The 23,379-nt window shown below is 33.2% G+C and overlaps 1 protein-coding gene across 1 annotated transcript in view; it reads right to left on the minus strand.

The window, feature by feature from the left end:
* TMEM232 (transmembrane protein 232) overlaps window positions 1–23,379 on the minus strand; it is a gene marked incomplete at its 5' end in the record, with an annotated part of 186,746 nt that overhangs the window by 124,545 nt on the left and 38,822 nt on the right. Inside the window, 2 exons of the mRNA XM_045565626.1 lie at window positions 12,079–12,331; window positions 13,135–13,258. Of these exons, the coding sequence (XP_045421582.1) occupies window positions 12,079–12,331; window positions 13,135–13,258 (377 nt within the window). The remainder of the gene's footprint in view (window positions 1–12,078; window positions 12,332–13,134; window positions 13,259–23,379) is intronic.

Consider the following 23,379-nt stretch of genomic DNA (forward strand, 5'->3'; position numbering starts at 1 on the left):
TGGAAATACTGCTTTATTTTTAGTTCATAGGTCTTTTTCCTCAGTGTTCAGCTACAGATGAATTTTAGATCATTGGATCAAATGGGATACTTTGTATTGTTTATACCTCCAAAATGTGAGCAACAATCTCATAAAATTCTCAGCTCCTTTATTCTGAGTATGTGAAAATCTTTACACAGTGAAAGGCTTTTTATTAAAAAGTCTAGCATGTTACTTTAGCCTATCCCAACAAAGGGAACAATAGTAACTAATCTAGAGAATAAACAGAAGGAGATAGTAGGAACCTTTTAGTTTAAGCATGTATAGAGCTAGATTAAGATTCATTTATAGGAATGACAGCAAAACTTCTTGAGAAGAGTAACAATATTTTTGAACTCTCACAATTAATAATAACTCTTTATCCTGGTTATTTTGGGCTTTTTGAAGATCCTCAAGTAAATTTAGAGGGTGAGTGAGGTCTCACCTCTACATTAATAACTATTTTCTACAGACCCCATAGGTGAAGCTTTAATTGCTGTAGCAGTGTTGACAAGGAAGGAAATTATCAGCTTTCCACATATCTGTTAGGTATAAAGCAATCTTAGACCACAAAATTTAGCTCTTATTCACGGTTTAGAAAATGGAGTACAAGTGGACAGAATATTTGGCCACAGGGACGACTCTTTTTCCTTCACCTCATGCTTAAAATTTCCAGCTCTTCTCACACATTCTGAACTGAAAGCATTCTCCTCTGCCTCTCCTGCAGTTCCAAGGGCCCTGTGTGGCAGCTCGATCCTGCAGTGAGTGGACAGAAGGGAACAGTGCCTGCAGCAGTTCCTCACCCAGATCTCTGCTGTCTCTGAGGTCCCAGGCTCAGGGCAATTTTCCTGACATGTCCAGTTCCAGGCCTTTCTCACCCACATCTTGAAGTACTAATATAAACAAGAAAGAGTAAAGTACCCTGCCCAGAGAGTCGACCAACTCATCCCAAACTGGGCATTGCATACATTTCCTCAGGGAAGTTTGCAGGTGTGGGAAAACATGTTTGATGTTCCAATACTTACAGGTCAACTTGTGGCACACAGTCTAATCCCAGGGAAGGGGGAAGTAGAAAGAATGGGATAAAGGTCAAGTGAAGATTTACTCTTGGTCCATTTATGGCCACCTAGCAAGTTTAGAAACCATATTGGAAGCTGAGGATGGCAATAGTAATGACAAATGATATTTTTTTTACTATTTTATTATTATCTTTATTTTATAATATGTATATATACTTCCCAAATTTCACTTTATTTTAACTTGTTCTCATTTTTTCTTCTCAAATATTGTATAAATTTTCCAATCACATCTTTCATGATTTGTGATTTTTCTGTTTTGTTAATGAAACTCTTGCTTGCTTGAAGGTCAGACAGGTATTGTGCTCTGTTTTCTTCTAGTTATTTTAAAGGTTTTCATTCATAATTAACTTTTTAAACTTATATGTGACAATGGTGATACTTAAATAACTTTAAAAAGTTAAGTCAATAATTGATTATCAAAACATTATTCACAATTCATTCTTTTCAATCCATTCCCATTAGTTTAAAGTGCTGCATTTATGAAATATCAAAATAGCGTATTTACATACACACCTTCACACACATACACACACATGTGCACGCATGTACAAATACCACAATTACACACGCAAATGTATCCCAGAATTTTTTTACATCCAAAATATTCTTAATGTGAATGGGACACAGAGAACCAAAGGCCAGTGCTGCTTAGCAACGTTTCCCTAAAAGATGGAGCACAGAGCCCAGCAACACAAAGCAGCACAGCAAGGACAGACTTTCACATCCTATTGGTAGACTTTTTACAAAAATAATAAGCCATAAACCACATAGGTAATCAGTGATAGAGTTTATGTTATTTCTCATAAGTTTTTAAATTTGAATTTATCTTTTTTTTTTATCGTTAGTATAGCCCAAGGCTCAGATGCATTAGGATCAAGTCTAACGTTACAACATTGTCAAAAGAACACAGTGATTGAGGTGCTGAGTGTTATTTTATTTCCAAACCAACCAAGAAAATAATTACTTGAAGGAAATAAAAGCAATATAATCTCAGTGGGAAAATTGTAAAGTTATAAAAAAAGAAATTTATAAAATAGTATTAGACAAATGAAACTAAAATAATTCAGTATCCAAAAAAATGACAATTCACCAATTTTATATCTATTAAAAATATATATATATATATACACACACGTGTGTGTGTGTGTACTATAAATTCAGGTTAAAACAAAAATAGCACAAATGACACCAGGTGAATATAAAAATAAAATAACATACTTTACAAGTATTTGAGTAATTCTACGAAACAAACTAATGTTAGACTTTGATAATATCCAGTGTATACAAAGCCCCTCTGACATTTGATATGTTATCAAATAAGATGGCAAGCTCCAAATCTGTGCACGCTGTGATATTAAAGCTTGTAGGTGATAAAATAGATCACTAAGTTGTCTTAGTACGTTGTGCTAGTTGAAAAACCCTGACATTTTTCTCATTGTTCAAAGAAAGTCATTAACTATGCTTAGTTGTCTACCCACCAGCCATACCCTGCTCCTTTCTTGAAAATAGAATCTTGTTTTGTACCCAGATCCTGGAAATGAATTCTCATGGGTCATAACAAATGCATCCCTCTCCACCAGACATTTATTTTTCCAGGCTTCCTGGTAGCTAGTGGTGACCAGTGTGTCCAGTCCTGTCAATTTTACACAAGGGACAGTCATCTAGGCTGCTTCTGGGAAATCTGTTATTTTATGATAAGAGGGACAGACTCTAGAAGAGAGCCAGTATCTCCTTCTTTCTTCCTGCCTTGCAACACTATGTGAGTCTGTGAAATCTGGAGCCCAAAGCCATCTTTTAATAATGAATAAACAAAAAACAAGCATAGGAATAAAAATCCAACATCATGAGACATCAGAGTAGACAGATGTAAAGAAACAGAATCTTAATGACAACTACGGGTGACTAAAATAGTCTCCTTGCCCCTCATTGAGCAAGATAATAAAACTATAAATCATTTATATCCTGATGTGTGTGATATGTTTACCCCATTCTAATGCAAAAATTAGATGGATGAGGAAGGAATGAAATTATGATGAAACAAGTACTATCTAAGCATTGGCCTATTAAAAAAGAAAACTAGTATCAAATAATAGAAATTAAGTATTAACTACCCAACAAACTACCCAGCAAATTTCTACCATTAGATGCGTCAGTCATTAAGGCATTTGAAGGAGAGATGAGTGAGGTGAATAAATACTAGGTCTAAATTTTGAAGAGTGATAGATGAAGGAAGCGATCTAAAATGTAATTGAAGTTGGAATGTGTTAAACGTCATAGAAGGGATTATAACAAAGAAGAAAAAATAATGAAATCATTTTTAAGATGGAATTAAAGATACCCTTCACGTTAATAAGGACAACATGCCGTATGGAGACCCTGGTGGTCCAAATCCTAACACAGTCAGTGTCAACAATGAAGATAATCTTCTGGGTTGCTACAGGGATGAGGGGTTCACCTTACTTCTCACAAATTCATTACTATTTACCAAAAATTTACTCACTTATACCTCATGTGGCTTAAGAAAAGCAAATCTTGCCCCAATTTTTCAGGGGTTTCATAAGACCTATGCCCAAGCAAGGCAATGTGTCACATTTTCATGGCTATGTTTCAAGGGTAAGCAAATAACTCAATAAACCAATGAGTTGTGATTATCATTAGACTTGAATTTAAGAGGATGAACAATCCAAAGATGGCTAGTGGCAGGTTGCCAGATCATTGATCTAAGAGGAAAGCCACTAAAGCCAGGGAAGAGCTGAGAGTGGAGAAAAACAAAGTAATAATATCAATACCTGAACCCCAAATTCAGCTGTGCATGAATCCAGCCCTAGCAAAAGACTATTCAGTTATATGAGGTAATAAATATCATTTAGCTTAAGCCATTGGGGGCCAGGTTTTCTATCTCTATAAAGTATGATTCTTGTTTAGTAGACAGGAATCTGCAAAGCCAGTTTTTGAGTTCTGTAATACCTGTCTTTCTACATCTAAAAACCTACACATCACTTTGATTTTTCTACTCTACAGGTTACATAACAAATTTCTTCTGGAACATCTACTCTGTGGTATAAGAAGTTCAGTAAGTCCCAAGCACATGAATGAAACATGAAGAAAACTACACTAAAATGTATCATAATCAAATTTCTCAAAACCCTAATAAAAAGAAGATCTTAAAAGCAGCCAAATTAAAAAGAGAAGTTACAAAAAACCAAAGATAAGGGTGATGCTAGATGAGCCGGAAACAATGCAAGTGAAAAGAAAATAGAACATAGAACAGCATTATTATGGTACTGAAAGGGGGACAAAAAAGACCACATAATATTTATCAACTAACGATTCTAAACCCAACAAAAATATCCTTCAAAAACAAAGATGAAATACTTTTTAAGATATACAAAGCTGAAAGTATTCATCACTAGGAGAACCACCTCATAAAAAATGTTAAAGGTCCTTCAAGAAGAAGACAAATGAGACAGATGGACATATGGACCTACATTAAAGAATAAATATCACCAGAAATAGCAGCTACATGAGTAAATATACAATTTTTTTCTTATTATTTAAAATTTTCATCAAAGAAGATATGTAGATGCAAAACAAGCACATGAAAAAATAATCAACACCATTAGTCATTAGAGAAATGAAAATTAAATCCACAACTAGAAACCATGATATACCTATTACAATGATTTAAATTAAAAAGAATTACCACATCAAGCTTTGGTGAGGATGTGGAGGAACAGGATCTCCTATATACTTATTATACTTGAAATGCAAAATTCTACAAATACCTAGGAAACAGTTTTACAGTTTGTTAAAATGTTAAACACACTCACCATATGATCCGCCGTATTCTACTGCTAGGTATTTATCTAATAGAAATAAAGCCTATGTCCACATGGACAAAGACTTGTGTACAAATGTTCATAATAGGTTTATTCGTAATTGCCAAAACCAGAAAACAACCCAAATGTCCACCAACAGGTGAGTGGATAAACAAACTATGGCATATCTATATGATAGAATTCTACAGAGGAAAAAAAAAAAAGAATTATTGATACACACTATAACATTGATAGAATCTCAAAATAACTATGCTAAGTGAAAGGAGCCAGGCAAGACTCACTTATGTAAATTATTCCATTTGTTTAAAATTCTGGAAATATAAACTACTCTAATGTGATGGAAACATCAGGGATTACCTGGGGACAGAGTGTGGTAAGTGGTAGAGAACGATGGAAGAGAGGAGCTGCAAAGGGGTATGTGTAAACTTTTGATGATATATTTTTTCATTTATAGTTTTTCCCCTTTTAAAAATTTTAATAGAATTAGGAAGTATAAGTTGAATTTCTGTACATGTGTAGATTGTATAGTCGTGAAGTCTGGGCTTTTGTACCCATTGTCTTTATTATTGTGATGGTTCCATGGGTGTCTGCATATATATTAATATGTAGAGTTTAAATATGCACAGTTTATTATAAGTCAATTATACATCACTAAAGCTATTTTAAAAATCTAAAACAGATTAATTTGGATAAATTCTGTATATGTATATAAAATAATCAGCAGTACTATACTTTTAGATTTGTCAGCACACAGAATCATGAACTGTTAAAATTGCCTCAGTTCTATTACTAACATGTATATAGATTTTTAAGGCAGTTAAATATATTCTAAGCATAAAAACCACAACCTTATTACTGAATACTTTTTCTGAATAACCTTCATCAAGGTAAGCGGTATATAGAAGATTTAATAGAGTATCATTAAAAGTTTCAACTGGTTCCAATATTCCAATTAACTTTCATTTACTTTTTAAAAAAGGAATTATTGCTCTGTACTAATGTTTTTTTCCTAAGTTAAAATGAATCAAAATGAAGCACACAAAGTTATTTTACAACTGTGACATATATTTCATTCACTACTATCATTGGAGAACCAGTTTCAGAAAATCATTCTCAACAAACAAATGAAAGAGTGCTATATTTACTTTTTCCATTCAGAGACAACACTGAAAGGAAAGTACTCAGGTTCCATTTAAGAAGTTCATAATGAACCATATTGTAAATATGTTTTTCATGTACTCCAAAAAATTACCGCAGAAACTAGGCAGTAGGCAAAGATACAGGTGATGGCAGGATGCAGAAGTGGTAAGGAAAATCAGCGTGATTATCTTCACATATTTGAAGGGCTTGCAACATTGGAAAAGGAAGAGGCTTTTGTTGATTGCCACGAGGGGGCAAAATTTAAGCCAAAATTTGGAAGATATCAAAAGAAAGATTTAATTGTAATATAAGGAAGATTCTTTCACTGAGTCCAAAAGTGAAGTGCCCTGCTTTGCAAGATGGGGAGTTCCACCTCTCTGCTGACTTTTAAGGAGAATCTAACTGTTCACTATTTGCAAATGGTCTAGAAGAGATGTTTGTATTAGAGCAAGACTATACTATATGATAGAGAAGATTTTTACTCCTCTATTTTTGGTTCTATCATTCATTATCTATTCCTAAACATTTTGTGTTCTTATATAAGACACGCTGAATCTATGTCTGTTGGTTTTCCACAGAATACACCATTTCCAAGTTTTATTATCACAACATAGACTTCAGATAATTGAGGCTTCTTTAAAAATCTATCATTTATCACTGTGAAACCAAAGTAGAACATAGAAAGATGGCATTTCAAACGTAAAGGATACAACACAAAGCTGTGCTTCCATATTTGTAAAGTTATATATAAATCATCAGATATAAATACTAACTGAATGCTTATAGGTCTGTAATAACAATTAAAGGAAATATTTTCCTCTATGATAACATTTTACCACTGTGTTTAACAGCTAAACTTGAAGGCAAGGTTTCCTCAAACTATAATGTGGGAAGTATTTTAATGACACAGATTCCTGGACTACATCTTTTAGAATGTCTGATGCAAAGTTCTAGAACAAGGCCCAGCAACCTACACTGAAAATAAGGAGCGCACATAATACAGAGTCTGTGGCAATGCTTTTACAAACAGTGCTGTTGGATAATGACTCTCTGAGAGAATTTCTCAATGTCACCATTTTCACATTCTTCAACATGCAGATGAACAACTTTTTAAAAATTTTATTGAATGGATCAACTAACCTAGTTAGCTCAGTATAAAGAGGTAGTTACCAGCATAGACTCTGAAATCAGAATGCCTGCATTAAGTCTCAAATGTACCATTCATTAATTATATTTCCTTGAACAAATAAACTTTTAGTGCCTCAGTTTTCTCATCTAGAATATGGGGAAAATATGAATCTCTATCTTGTAATTTTGTTGTAATGATTAATGAAGTAAGTGATTCATATTAGTGCCTAGAAAAGTACCTGGAACATGGTAAGAGCTCAATAAATAAATAAATTAAATAAATATAAGTTAACTAATATTATCCTTTTGACCCATAAAGGCAAAATGTTTTTCAAAATCAGAATCTCAATAGGGATCAAGCAAAACTTCTGTGTGCTTAAATAATTTAATTTTTATCACCTTCCCTCATATTTTTCCCACTCAAAATAATCTCTTCTAGGGACTATGCTGCAAAAATTTGTATTTCAAATAAGGATTCATTCAGGCACTTGAGCATATTCAAATCTTCCTGCAGCTCAACTGCACTGAGAAGCATGTAGGATGGCCCTCCATAAAAGCAGTAATAAAAGTCAGACTCTGAATTTCAATCAAGTGTTAAATGTATAGGTGGTATTTGTAAGAACAGATAGAAATTTCTATTCAATTTTTAAAACACCAAAACTCAGCACTTCAGTCACTACCCAGAGATGCCACTCTTGAATTAATAGACACCTGACTCTACGAAAGCTTGTCTGGTATAAATCTTAGAGTGGAAAGGGCCACACTAAGTAGCCATGCATCCCTCTAGATTCTTCAAGTTCTGCTCCTATGTAAGATCAATAGTAAATTATCTTTGTGGAAGTCATTATTTTAGTTTCCTATAATAATGCCTTCAAAAAACTATGATTTAAATTGTTTCTTTATAATGAAGGTTTTACATAAAAATGATCCATGTGAATTTTATTTAATCCCTTCATTAAAAGGTCATTAATACAATTTTTAAATGTTTTTTACTGTCATTTAAAGCTTTATATATAAATAAAATAAGGACCTTCAGGATATGGTGTACGTATGAATAAGTGTTAGAAAAAGAAATCCTTCCTCACTGATGATTTCTCATTATTATAACAACATTAATAACTATATTAACAACCATAACATCTATTAACATTTATTGAACTTTATGCAAAAGGTAATATGCCAAGTGTTTGTATGTTTCCATACTTTTTCTCACAAAAAGTCCTATGATATGGATAGCATTCTTATCATAATTATCAGGCCAAGAAAGTAAGGTTTAGAAAGATTAAATGCTTTGATCTAGGATTCTAAGTGACAAAATGAAAATACAGTACAGGTTAATGTTATTCCAGAGCTGACTTTTTTTCACTGTTAACAAAAGACTGACTTAAAGGGTAAAATTATGAGGAAAAGAAAATTTTAAATTAAATAAAGCAGAAGCCCCAGGTTTTTAATATCACTTTCCAGAAAAAAAGACCATCTTCTCCAGTAATCATATGGAAACAGATGACACTGCTTTTGGAACCCTCTATTTTCTGTGGTCTTGCAGGACTGGACTTCATTACCAAAGATCATACATACAGAAAAACCCAGGCAAAACCACTTTCTCTATGTGAAAAAATTATTCAGTGATGCTATAAAGGATCAAGTTATAATGAACCACATCAGTATAGTTTTTTAATCTGGTGAAATATTTGACAATGCATTTGCCAAGTGATGAGTTTTCATAGCAGTGACTGACATAGGAAGCCAGAGATTCAGTAGAAGAAACATGAGGAAGACAAGAGCAAGAGTTTATGTCCAGAGGTGGTATACTCTCTGGCTCTGACGGAGATAAAGAAAATTGCAGAACACATCCTTGAGATGTCTTCAATCAAACTATTAGTAGACTATTAACTTATTTAAATCATTTCCCACAAGAAACCACAAATATTCTGTAGGAATTAAAGGTTTCAAAATACACAGAATCATCAGTGAGACAAATGCCACTAGTATTATTTATGGTTTATATTAATACAAGAAGTTTGATGTCATAGAAAATGTATTGACTTTTGACTGTGGAAGAGGTACTTTTGAAATGCCTGTCCTCTTTATTGCTGATCAAATCTTTAAAAGCATTCCTCTACAAATATCCAGCTACAAATATCTACTTGCCCACTGTGTTTACTAAGCACTGACAAAATACTGATTAATCATTTCATTGCTTTGTTCAAGTGCAAGCGTAGAAGGACATCAGTAAATGCAAAACCATCCATTGTCTCTCGCCACTTGTAAATGTACAAAGGGCATCTCCGTCTAGAATCTAGTCTGTTAGCGATTTCCTTCGACTTCTCTATCACCATGCCATTTAAAGAATAAAATGCTGATAGCATGTGATCTGTAGAGATGGCTCTTTGATCCATAACATTGTCTGGTGGTTGGAACAAAGAGATGCAGGAACTGCTAATAAAGCAATTTATTTATTCAATGACAAATGATTATATAAAAGCACCAACTTTAATGAGACCATTGCTCACCATACAAGTATCTAGGTGTCTAGCTCACCTTGAGACACATATAAAAATAATTAGCATTTGCTGTTCTTGGATGCCCTACTTTTCCCTTGGTATTGGATTCATACTATACAGAAACAAATGTTCTTATTCAGATTTATAAAGATGAGAAAACAATGACCAAGGATAACATATCCTTGGCAAGTCTGATAGCTCTCTACAATGTGTGGCATTGTTCAGAAGTCAGAACGCTTACATAAATGCCAACAGAATTCTCAATAGTTCTGTTGTTGATGCCATTATAGGGAAAGAAAACATTATTTGAGCTAGGAAGATTTTGGGTGTGTTTTCCAGAAAACTGAGCATTGTTAAGGGGTAGATGATAAGCGGAAGGATAAAATCTCTTCCAAGAACTTACCCGAATTCTGTGCCGTCAAAATAAAGTCGGCCGGGTGCAGAGTGGCTCATGTCTGTAATCCTAGCACTCTGGGAGGCTGAGGAGGGCGGATTGTTTGAGCTCAGGAGTTCAAGACCAGCCTGAGCAAGAGCGAGACCCCCGTCTCTACTAAAAATAGAAAGAAATTATACGGACAGCTAAAAACATATATATATAGAAAAAATTAGCCGGGCATGGTGGCGCATGCCTGTAGTCCCAGCTACTTGGGAGGCTGAGGCAGGAGGATCGCTTGAGCCCAGGAGTCTGAGGTTGCTGTGAGCTAGGCTGACACCACGGCATCCTAGCCTGGGCAACAGAGTGAGACTCTGTCTCAAAAAAATAAATAAATAAATAAAGTCTTCAGGGGAAGAAAGAAACGTCAAAAGAAAGGATCAACAATGAGCAAATGGATTCAATAAAATTACAAACTAGCTAGAAAAAAATATCAGACTGCTGAAGAGGAAAAAAATGTGTGTCTGCACAAAGATGCAAATCCAACATCATGAGTTTATGCCGGAGAGCAGGGGATCATGGCCAAAGGGAGGCCAGGAGGCTTCTGAAAGTAAAGATTCTCTCCAGGGAGGACCTGTTCTGGACCCACCATGAGAAGATCAGTGAAAGAAGCCAAAAAGAACTAATTTACAGCTAGACAAGAGTTGAAGGCCTAACACGTCAGATGAGTCTGTTTAGTAGCATTTTAAAAATCATATGTTGAGCTGCTGTACAGGAAGATTTATGACTATTCTGAATAATTGAAAGGGTGAAGAGCAAAAGAAATGAATACATATCTCTGCACTTTAGCAATACTAAAAACATGGAAAAAATACCATTTGTGTACTGAAGAATAAAGATGTGTTTAAAATTGGCACCAATTAAAAATAATCTTGAAAAGTGGGAGATGGTGAAGCAAATTACACTCAGAACTGATAGTTTCCAATCTATTGGTTAAACCAAAAGTACATTGAAAGTAATTTAAAAATAGTGAGCAAGTTTTAGAGACTGAAATTAATATCTGCTATTAAAGCCTTACTATTTAAAATTATATTCAAGCAAAATTTACTTCAATCAATAGTTCTATGGTTCTGACAAAGGACAATATCTTGTCTCCTTCAATACTGCCAAATCTTGCAACTATATTTCAAATTTGGTGATTTATTTATTACTTAATAGATCTACTGTCATTAATTGCCCACCTATTATATGCTACTATGCTAGATGCTGGGTTAACACAAGTACAATTTAGACATAATTCGCTAGTCTCCATTATCTTACAATTTAATGGAAGTGAGATTCACATACACAATAGATTATAAGTACATATAGACTACAATATTTTCACAATAAACCTATAAAGAAAGTTCTATTAAACTGAAAAGGACTCATTTGAATTAATATTGCCCCCATAGTACCCTTTGAAAAATAAAATTATTTTATTCTATTAGCTCCCATACACACAGGAGCAAAATGACCTTTAGTCTTGAGACATAAGACAGGTACTATTTGATGGAGTATAAGATGTCAGGTGTGAAGACTGTATTATAATAGTTGAGTGAGTGATTGTAGAGAAATCCTCTGAGTAGGAAAAGAACATGAGAGAAACAGTAAATGCCTAGAGAAAATTGAAGATAGAAGAGAAATTCTTAGGGGAAAAGAAATAAAAATAAAGAGGAAATAAACTTTATATACACTACATGAGGTTTCCTAAGGCCATCTTTGGTTTTCAAGAAATATAACTGGCATAATAAATCAACTGAATCTAGTTTTTATTTTGGTTGCTTTAAAATCATTAATAAAAATTTCCATGTTATAAAATATTTTTCCTAAATTTGTAGGAATTTAAAATTATTTCCCACTTCTAAATGCTAACTTTTTGTAAAAAGCTTATTACTATATGTAGACAAGGACACTTAAAAAATATTCCTCATCAAGGTGAAAAAAAATTTACTTACAATTATCTGACATTTTTGAAGAGAAATATTCCAAAAGACTTAAAATACTTGTTTCTCGTAATTCTGGCTGTTTTTCTGATTTGTCCATGGGTAAAATATTTTTTCGTGAACTTTTACAGTCACAGAAACCAACAAAAGCAGTTTTTCGTAAATCAGAAGTGGCCGCATACAAGCAGATTTCTGCAAGAATTGTTGTGTATAGATAAACCACATTCCAGGCCCAGGAAAAATCATCTACTTTGCAGCTTTCCTCCTGAAATGAGAAAATAGGTATTAGATAATCAAAATATCTTCTGTCATAATTAAGTACTATATAGTGTACTTAAAATAAGTATCTTAAAATTTTATGGAGTTGTTAAAAGGTCACAGTAAACTAACATTTCCAAGTGTATTCATTAAAAACAAGGGTAGATTGTATAAAACACAGTTCAGAGAACAAAAACTATAAGTAGATAATAAGTATAGAAAGAACAACTTTTTCAATTTCCCTAACAATCGAATGAAAATTAATCCAATGAGATACTATTTTCCACATTATGTTAGAAAAGAATCTTTTTGATATAAAGCTCAATTTTGGTGTGTGGCACCTTCCTATATTTTTTTTATAGAAATGTGAGAAAGTTATATCTTCTGGAGAACAATTTGGACATTTTTCCCAAGAACCTTAAAAGAAAGTCTGTTATTCTTTCACTCAGTAATTATATTAATTAATTCTATATAAATACACAGAAATGTAAATATTTTATGTATAAGAATAATCATTCAACATTACATGCAATTAAATATGAACAATTAGAAACAAACTTAATGTTCAACAATAGAGAAATGGCTAAATAAATTCTTACCCCATTATGTAATGTTACATAATGACAATGAAACTTGTTTATGATAAATGGTAAATATAATGGTAAATGCATATTTATATTTAATTAAAATTATTATTACAAAGTTATATACATTATATGCTCTAATATGATATATAATTTAAATAGTGGCAAAAATAAAATATGTTCCTATTCAAGTCTCTTTTCATGTCAAAAGTAGCAATGTTGTTACCTGATTCTGAACAGACATAATGCTTGAAAGAAAATCTCTCACTAGGTCCATTAAAGCTTTCAAGCAGGCCATGTTTAATTTGGCAGCCTCCCCCAGGATCAACAAAGCCAGCACTGAATCCAACCTGGAAATTTTATGGAAAAAAGAACAAAGATTTTAATGGGAAATAATACTAATTAATTTTTTAATTAAAAAAGTAATAGTCCAGAGCAAATGAATGTCAATGTTACCAGATACCTTTATTTTCAATAAATATTGGTATTGATTGACACTGATTATGGTAAAAGTCTACAAAAAAGCCAAATTTTGGCAAGATTTTGAATTCAGAGTAGTGCTCTGACAAAGGTCTGAGAGCAATAAATACCACAAATGATCATATTTCTTCATAGATCCTAAATGACAAGCAATCAAGAGCTCTGAGTCTAGAGTGCCCTCAAAATCTTACAATAGGTTTTGATTTTTAACTTTTTGCAACTGATTCCATGGAATGAATTTCAAGAGTGTTTCCTCCTCAAAATTGAGAACAAATAAAAGAAATGACTTTCCTAAATACTCCAAGAGTTCAGCATTATTTGATTTTGCAAAAAGTACAATTTCTCAAAATCAAGTTTATATTTGACATGAATCAAAGACTGTTAGGTAATACTTTTCAAAATATTATAAAATAACTGGGAAATCACATAAGAATATGCTAGCTATAAATGGATATATACTTTGAAGTTTTCAGAAATTTATATATTTAGTGCTATTTTACCCAATTGAAAGAGGCACAGTGTGAAGGAAAACTGAAAAGAATGCAAATATATTATAAAATTACTACTGTATATAGCTGTTTATTGTCTTATTTTATAGGCCATTAATACATTTAAAAATTAGTATATTTTACAAGAATATTTGAATTTCACAACTGTGATATCTCAGGCCAATAAGTTCAGGTTCATCATCCCTTTCAAAAGGAAACACCTCTGATAATGGAAATTAAAGACAATTCTTTATATTTCAATAAGGCTTCATAGATCTCAATGTTCTTTTACATAAATTATCTCATTTGATTTGAACAATGATTTTGGACCCATGTAAGACCTTGCAAAACCTAAGTGTGTGTATACACACACACACACACACACACACACACACACACACACACACACACATATATAGAAACTGAGACATTAAATAGGTCTCAGAGGCTTGTCCAAGGTCACTTTTTAAGCAAGCTGAAGTGTAACTCAGGTCTTCTCCCACCTAGGGTATTTCCCGTTTTGCAATTCTGCTTTTCCAAACCCTTATTTAAGTACCTCAGTTTTTAACCTTAGTGTGGCAGGTGCCCTCCTTAATATCATCTGTCTTGTTCTTCCTTTCTAAGAACCTAAATTTTGTTCAAGATGGCACAATGTTGTTTGTCTCCTCAAGATGGAATGTTCTGAATCTTGATTAGAGTAGTGATTACATGAGTGTATGTTTTTGTCCAAGGTCATAGATCTGTTATGTAAAATGCATAAATTTTATTGTGTCTAAAGTATATCTCAATAAATTTGATTTAAAATTGACTGTTCAGACTACTTTGAAGCTTAGAGTAGCTATACAATGTAGATTTGGTTCATGAGATATAAATGAAAACATATTATGAAAGGCTTCCAGGAAAGCTATTTTTCTGGTTAAGAAAAAATAAATAAATGTAAATAACATGTGTTTCGTTTTTTTTTTTTTCTCTTTTGCTCACCCCTTTCCTCCTGCTTGGAATACATACACGATACCAGAAGGCAAAATAGCCTTTTTGCAACAATGACAATGAATATTACATGCTAGGGATGACAGAAAAGGAAACTAGAGAAGCTTGGGGCTTGAGGATTTCCTTAAGCACCTGCATCAGTACTGCACTGCTAGTCATGTACGATAAATAAAGCTTTATCTGGTTATGCAACTGTAGTCATGTTTCCGTCACAAACAGAAGATCAAATCCTACCAATGCACTTAACATGATATTAATGAGCATGAACTTTAAAGTCAGAAAAATTGAGATGAACTCTTAGCTCTGCCACTAATTAAGTACATGATGTAGGGTAATTTATGTACACTAGCTCAGTCTCTACTGATCTATAAAGTAAATATAGCAAAACCTACCTTTCAGAAACTCTAGTAAGACTTAAATGAAATACTCTATGTAAAATGACTAGGTTTGAAATGCTAAACTGAACTGAAATACAAACACACTATATCCTCAAAGTTAAAAGATACAAGTTTCATAACTTTCTTTCTCTATAAAGTTCTAGAGTGACTGAAAGAAGAGGTCCAGATGACTTCCAAGATGGAGAATGAGTCATTTTCCAGGGTGTTTATCGTCTATACTTTACAACAGGGTCAGGTAGAAGACAGGATACTCATCGAATACATAAAACTTATATTCCCCTAAATATACTTCAAAATCACAAGGTTTTGGTCTTTCTGTTCTAAGTCTAGAAAATTGTACCTAACCTAGGGTATTCTCATTTCAATGAACTATGGATTGAAAAAGATCCATCAGTGTCAGCTACCTATGGTAGGAAAATGCTTCACCACAAACACACTATTTTCAATCAATGCTGCTGATTGCAAAATTTTCTATAAGAGAAAAATGCCTTCACCAAAAATAGAAGCATCAATACTTATAAGTTGGAGTTTGTTAAAAAGAAAAACTGAAAATCAATGCACACTGAAAGAAGAACTTAAATTGGATTAGGCTAGAAAGTTTAACAAAGCACTCGCTTCTTTGTGAATTGATTGTAATACAAAATGTCTCAATTATCAGTACATTGACTTAATTTTATGTTGCCATGAAATTAAATATGTACAAAGTAATTTATAACTATTATAGATTTTCCCTAATTTTTAAATAAAGAAACTAAGCCAGAAATTTACAGTCTTGTCTAAAATAACTATCCACACACGCGCACACACACATTTATAAAGAGGTTAGGGACATCAACATTCAAAAGTTTTCCTAGATTCTTCGTACTTCTCTATACCTGTGTCCTCAACAAGCAGGCTGTTGTTTTTAAAAGTGGAATGAAATTGTCCCCAGATAGTAACCCTAATACAACTTATTCCAACCTTGTAATAAGCATTTCATAAAACATCGGCAATGGCAAAAATCCACATGGCCCTAAAAACTCAGAATGAAAGTGAGGTCACTAACAACAGCAATTTATAGGGAATTTCCACAAACCATAAAATTGATAGAGCTGGATTAAGAAATGCAGCAAGGAGAATAAGGAGTATACACATATCACTTCATGAAACACAACAGCTTTGTTTCCCTAAAGAAAGTTAAAAGAAAAACACATTTTAAAGAAAATAATAATCTCTACTGTTTATCCTGTTTTCACAGAATCAGAGAAAGTGCAGCCAATACTTCATCTTGGTGTACTGATTTTTAAGTAGCCAGAGTACTATTTCTGTGCTTCATGCTCATCTCTCCATATTTACACAGAGAGGACAGCATCCAAATGATTAAAAAGGGTAGAAAACAGTGCTTGTAGGGATGTGGGATGGGAGAAGAAGCGGGGTGGGTGATATAATTTGAATACAGGAGTGTATTTTCTCCTCACAGGTAAACTATTAAAGAGTAGGGAGAATACTGAGAACTCCCTGGTAATTTTATAGCTTGAGTATTGTACTTTTAAAAAACTTTTTTATATATGCTGTGAACACAAACTTCTTATTTAAAAATATTGAGTTTTTATAGATTATTCCCAGTTCTAGGATAAGTAAAATGTAAAAGTGAGAAGAGAGACCTACATGAGACCAATGAAAAATGTATCATAACAAGAGCTAAAGAGAGTATCAGTCTTAATACTCAGAGAGAATAATAATTCTGAAAAGTATTTCTTACAGGAACCAGAAGATATTTTCACAAGACCCTTAAGCATCTTTAATAAAGCTCAGGAATAAGAAACCACAATGAAAAGCCTTGATGCTGAGATGAAAGGTAATATGGTAAGATAAAAAGAGATGGCAAGAAAATTAAAAATTATGACAATATAATTAAAATCCATAGTTGAAGAAGTTAACTGAAGAAGTAACACTTCAAAGGGGGAAAACCTGAGAAATTTTTCCATACAGGAAGAAAATGGCAAATTTAGACATATTATTAACTAATTGCTATTTAAACAGCCAGAGAAACATAAAATCAAGAGTAGAAGAAAGAAAGAAAGAAAGAAAGAAAAAGAAAGAAAGAAAGAAAGAAAGAAAGAAAGAAAGAAAGAAAGAAAGAAAGAAAAAAAGAAAATTTAAAATTATGATGAAAAATGAAATTCAACTGAAGAAAAACCTTTCCATTTTCAAGAAGTTGAAATTAATGCAAGCATCCATGAGAAATATATGGACTTTCCTACCATAGCATAAAAAACAAAAACAAAAACAAAACAATCCTAAGCACAGAGAGGCAGGAGTTGGAAGCAAGTGCAAACTAAGAGCAGTCAATCAATGGGACACCTTCAGAAAACGTAGACCAGAGTCATAGCACCCGTGCACAGCTTCAGATAGCAGGGGCTTCTCTCCAGGTAAGCAGAGAATTTGCTCAGTAGCCTCCTGGTCAGTGAGACAAGAAAGGGTGCCAGCTAACTGCTGGCTACCAATTACAAAGATTTTCCAAAAAATCCTGGACTAAAAATTAAAGAGGAAAGAGAGGAAGACATGGCTTTGAACATTTCATCATAACTCTAAGAAACAGCATGCAACATTTAGAGATATTAATAAATATTTATTTTTATTAATAAAGTTGTGTATAATCATGGGCTTACCTAATAAAATAAGTATCTATGCCCATACTTAGTAATTTATTCAAGCCAACAAAGAAATTAATAATAATATTGAGCAGTTTGAGAAGGGAAAATCCTAGTGTTAAATGGGTGCAAACAAGTGGGAAAAATAGATAAATTATAATAAGTGAAAGTAATTTTACAAATATGATCAAATAATCAAATGCAAATACATAGATAATTCTTTAATGAAAAGATAGAATAGTTTAAATAATTGTTTATAATGTTATCACAAATTCAAGATTATATTAACAGACTAGGAAGGGGAGGGTTAGTATAAAATTAACTGGGTAAATAAATTAGTCTCAGTCTTCACTGCACATGGAGAAGAGGCCAGTCAGTATATCATTCTATACTTTGACTATTTAGGAAAACTAGTTTAAAAAAATATATTTATATTGCGATTGCCTGATTTTTGAAACTCAAGAAACATGGATGACAAAAAGCTAGTCGTCAGCAAGTCTTGCTAAAAGGGTTTTTTCTCCTGCGTGTAGGACTCCATTCTTGGAGCTCCAGGGCAGCTGGTGGGAGGAAGGAAGGGATGGCGTGTCCTGTCTCAGCAGGAAGGCACAGGTGGGGCACTAATGGTTTCCCTCCACCCAGACTCATCAGGCACCTCTGGCTGTTTGGTGGTTGGTGGTAATTAATCCCAGTAGCAGAATCCTTCAGTCATCATTTTTGTTCTTATGTTTTCAATATTATGGCAAGTTATAAGACACTGATTGGGAATGCAACTCCTGCCATGGACAAACAGTTCTTCTTAAATAAAGTGAAGTTGGAGAGTGTTATAATCACATTACTTTGTGATGCTGGCAGCAGGGAATGACAGATTACTGAGGGGAAGGACTTAAGGAAAGGAGAGCAGTGAAGAAGCTACAATAGTCGTGAGGTGATTAGGGCCCAAACCAAGGTTGTGACAGTAGGAATGGAGAGCAAGAGAGCAGTTCTGACATGCAGTTAATGTGTGTACAACACTTTCAGATACTGGATCGGATGGGGAAAGTGAGGTGGAGGAGATAAGATGTCTAATTTGGTTAACTTGAGGAGAAGCTAGGATATGTACTGAGGTGGAAATTCAGCAGGCAGAAGCCTGACTGGGGAAAAATTAGTTCAAATCTGAGCTAGCAGAACATGAAGTAACTATGGAAGAATTAGATATAAAAGGTGCCATCGTATTACTTGTTTAAATCTCCCAAAAGTTCTTTGAGATGGCTAATATATCTATCAAACTGCTAAGCAGACTCTGGTTCAGTTAGGTGACTCATTCAAAATTAGGTAGTAAAAGGTCTAAACCAGGACTTCTGATTTCGGGTTGAATATTTTTTTTACTGCGTGATGGTGTGGCAGCACATACATTGCATATTTACCCTTGATACAGACTAAATGGCTCCAGGAATTAGGATTAATAAGCAATCCAAGAAATGAACCACAGAGAAATCAAGGAAATGACTGAAGACTGAGAACCTACATTAACATTGCAGCTCTTGAAGAATGAAGGATTACCGATGCAAACTTCTGTTTGAATAGTGTGGGTTAGACTGTTACATGAACATTATAATTACTGGGGTCAGGCATATATACAACGTGGATATCAATGAACTAGCTGGACAGTAAAGCCTTTGCTGCCCACACAAAGCAGTTCATTCTTTGCTCTATTCATTTCGATGCAAACACAAATACTGTACATCTGGAAAACACTTGCCATGTCAAGATGGTTTTAAACTGTCAAGCTTTCTTGGAATACATTCATGGTGCATATTAAATCGGCTATTTTGCTTTGGGAGATATAATTTTATATGTTATACTGCTCTGCTGAAATGCCATACTGCATTTCTCAGCAGTCTTCATTGGCTAATAATTCAATTATAAACACAATTCATTATTTTCATGTTAGATTAGAAAGCTTTTTGCATTGACTTGAGCTATCTCCCCAGAGCAAATGGTGCAGTTCATAAAAGGCCAAACCACAGGGTGGAGCATTGAGCGTATGAAGCATCATATAAAATTGAACCATATTAAATGGAAATCTGCCTTCCAGCAAGCTGCTTATCTCCAGCTCCGGGCAGATAAAGGCCGTACATGGCAGCTGGGAGGGGGCTCCTGCATTCTCTTTTTTCCTACTTCATTGTGTTTTTGTAATTTATTGTTTTCAGTACATACTTTCCTCAGTTTTTCCCTGTCCCCCAACAAGGCTGCTCTAATTCAGCAATTGCCCTCCTTAAGTCCTTTCATGAATCCTAAGCCTGTCCTTTTCCAGGCTCAGTTGAAACCACTTGCTTCTATTTGTTTCTTTTTGTATTGTAGGATCTTTATAAAGGGGATAAGAAGTCAGGCACGGAGATAGATGATGAATTATCTACTGATCAATGGCATTAGAAATGGACAGATGAGAACCATTCGCTCCTATGGACACACACAGACACAATCAATTTTTGCCACTATAAATGAAATTTCTTCTGATATCTCAGTTAAACAGTCTATCTCAGCTTTTTAAATTTCTGAACATTTATTCATCATGATACCTTCCCGGTAACCACGGCAAATGAAATCGCCCAGCTTATTCCTGATAATGGTCACTTGGCATTGAATTTCAGGTACTAAACCAAAGGTATCTTTGACCAAGTGTTACAATTCTAAGGCTATGGTCTACCAAAAGCTGACGCAGTCTTAATTTACCATTGGGGCCTGATGCCTCAGTATTTCCATTTCATTCTAAATATATTCAATGCATTCTCTTAATTTTTTTATGTACCTAGTGGCACCTTAGGAGTACATGACACCAGTATTAAAATTTCCCCAGAAATGTAAAAGTATTTCTGGTTTGATTTTCATAATTATATTACAGTTTGTTTTGTCTTATCTGGGGTGATAGCCTCTTGAAAGGTGTATAGGCTGTTATATATATAAATTAAATACTTTATAAGAATAAAAGTTAATTTTTAAATATTGGTATAATGTAATAATTAACAGAATATTCAAATTGCTAACTTGAAAAAAATTATTCTTTAATGTCAATAGTTTTTGTTTACTAGTCATAGTTTTTAAGAAAGATTAAATCCTTTTCTTAAAAATTATAAAAAAAATAGAATGAGACTATAATCAACCATAAGTTAAGGTATACTTTAAACTAACTAAAAGAGTGAAATTAGAATGCTCTTAACACAACAAAATGATAAAGGCCTGAGGTGATGGATACTCCAATTACTCTGATTTGATTAATTCACATGGTATGCCTGTATCAAAACATCACATGTACCCTATAAATACATACAAGTATCATGTACCCATGATAATTAAAAAAAAACTATTTGGCAGTACTCCTTTTAGCAATTATCTTTTCCTTTCTATTATAAGCAGTCACTGTATTTTATTATTTTTTTCAATTTACCCCTTTGTTCATTGAGCCTTGTCTAAACGCTACCATTGCCTCCTTCATCTGGTTTCCATAATATCCTCCCAGAAAAAGAAAAGTCAGGACTCAGTGACATAGTGTCTCAAAGCAGGTAACTACTTAACAATGCATCCAAAATGGCAGTGGAATGATGCATTGGAAACAGTGCTATACTGGGATCCTTAAAATCTGGGTTCAGTCACTACTATTGTTATGAATGACAGAGAGTTAATAAACATAATAACAAACATGGCCTCAGTTTCTTCATTTTTAAAATAAAAATTGTTTTGTATTAACCCTCATACCTTTAAATTCTATAAAATACTAAGTATAAAAATTGCCTCATAAATGTTTACAACCTTACACACAAATCATTAGCAAATTAAATAGATTTTGATAGAATAGAGTAAAACATAAAAATTGATTAAAGAAACAATTAATTGGCTTCCAGAATTAGATATCTTAATCAGCCACTTTTACTGTTTTAGCACTTATTTAAACTTGTTTGTTTGGTAATTATTGGAGTACTTTGTAAATAAATTTGACAAAGGCATGCAATATTTACTTTTATATGTTAAAAAACAACTTCTGTTATTTTCTAGACCAAGTTAGAGTTTTTCAGGAGCCAAAGTAGTCCTAGTTGTTTGCCCTTTCAAGAATTAAATTGTATATTGGAATCTCCTACAACTTACTTTCTATAATTAAGAATGGTCTGAAAGAATCACTGTGGCTTCCACAACGATGTAATTAGCAACAATGAGAATCTCTCATTTTGCTGTATTTAGGAGTTCTATATTAAAATACACTTGTTAAAATTATATTAGGTGTTACTTATATAATAAATATTCTCTATTGCATTTTATTTTTCTATTTATAGATACTACTCTTAGTTTTAAAATGTAAAAACATCACAATCTTTGTCAAAGTGCAATATTGAATGAATAGGTTTTTCCTATCAGACTATGAGACAAAATAAGTTCTTGATGAACCCTCACCTACACTAGGTCATTTCTAGGAAATTAGGTAAATTCTAAGCCATCCTCCAGAAATCTTTACTTTATCTAGCATTCCACAAACTTCCAAAACATAAGTGGGAAAATAGCTTTTGCTAATAAGGCATGCTCCAAATTCTCAGGAGGGTCTGCAGTTGATTCTCAGAAACTTAGAATTTACATATATAAAGACTCTTGGTGTAGGATGGGTTCCAGAGGCTTAAAAATAACTAATATAAAAATATAATATAAAAGTAACCAATAAAAATACATATATATGGGAACTGAATTTTCACCTTGGTATGGCATGACAGATTATTATTATTATCATTGAAAAAGAAATTCAAAACTCTGAGCCTCCTCAAATACTGAAAAAGAATGCCCTCTGTTCAATTTCCTCAAACATAGTCCTTTAAAGTTCCTCAACACAATAAAGGCCATATATGGCAAGCCCACAGCTAATATCATCTTCAGTGGTAAAAAGCTTTCAGGAACAAGATAAGACTGTCCACTCACCACTCCTATTCATCATAGTACTGAAAGTCCTAGCCAGAGCAATTAGGCAAGGAAAAATGAAGTCATCTAAATAGGAAAGGAAAAAGTAAAACTGCCTGTTTCTGACACAATGATCTTATGTATAGAAAACCCTAAAGAGTCTACCAAAAATTATTATAACTAATAAATGAATTAAATAAATTTGCAGGCAACAAAATCAACATACTAAAATCAAAAGCACTCTACACACTAAAAACAGATTTTTATCTGTAAAAGAAATTAAGAAAACAATCTCATTTACAATAGCATAAAAAATAATAAAATACTCATGAGTAAATTTCACCAAGGAAGTAAAAAAATCTGTATACTGAAAATTATAAAATATTGATGAAAGAAACTGAAGATCAAGCAAATAAATATTAAGATATCCCATGTTTATGTATTGGAAAGATCAATATTGTTAAGATGTCCACACTACCCAAAGTGATCTATAGATTCAATCCAATCCCTATCAAAATTTTAATGTCATTCTCCACGGAAACAGAAAAAAAAAAAAGAAAAAATGTTA

The sequence above is a fragment of the Lemur catta genome, chromosome 12, assembly GCF_020740605.2.
Source record: "Lemur catta isolate mLemCat1 chromosome 12, mLemCat1.pri, whole genome shotgun sequence".
NCBI classification, from domain to species: Eukaryota; Metazoa; Chordata; class Mammalia; order Primates; family Lemuridae; genus Lemur; species Lemur catta.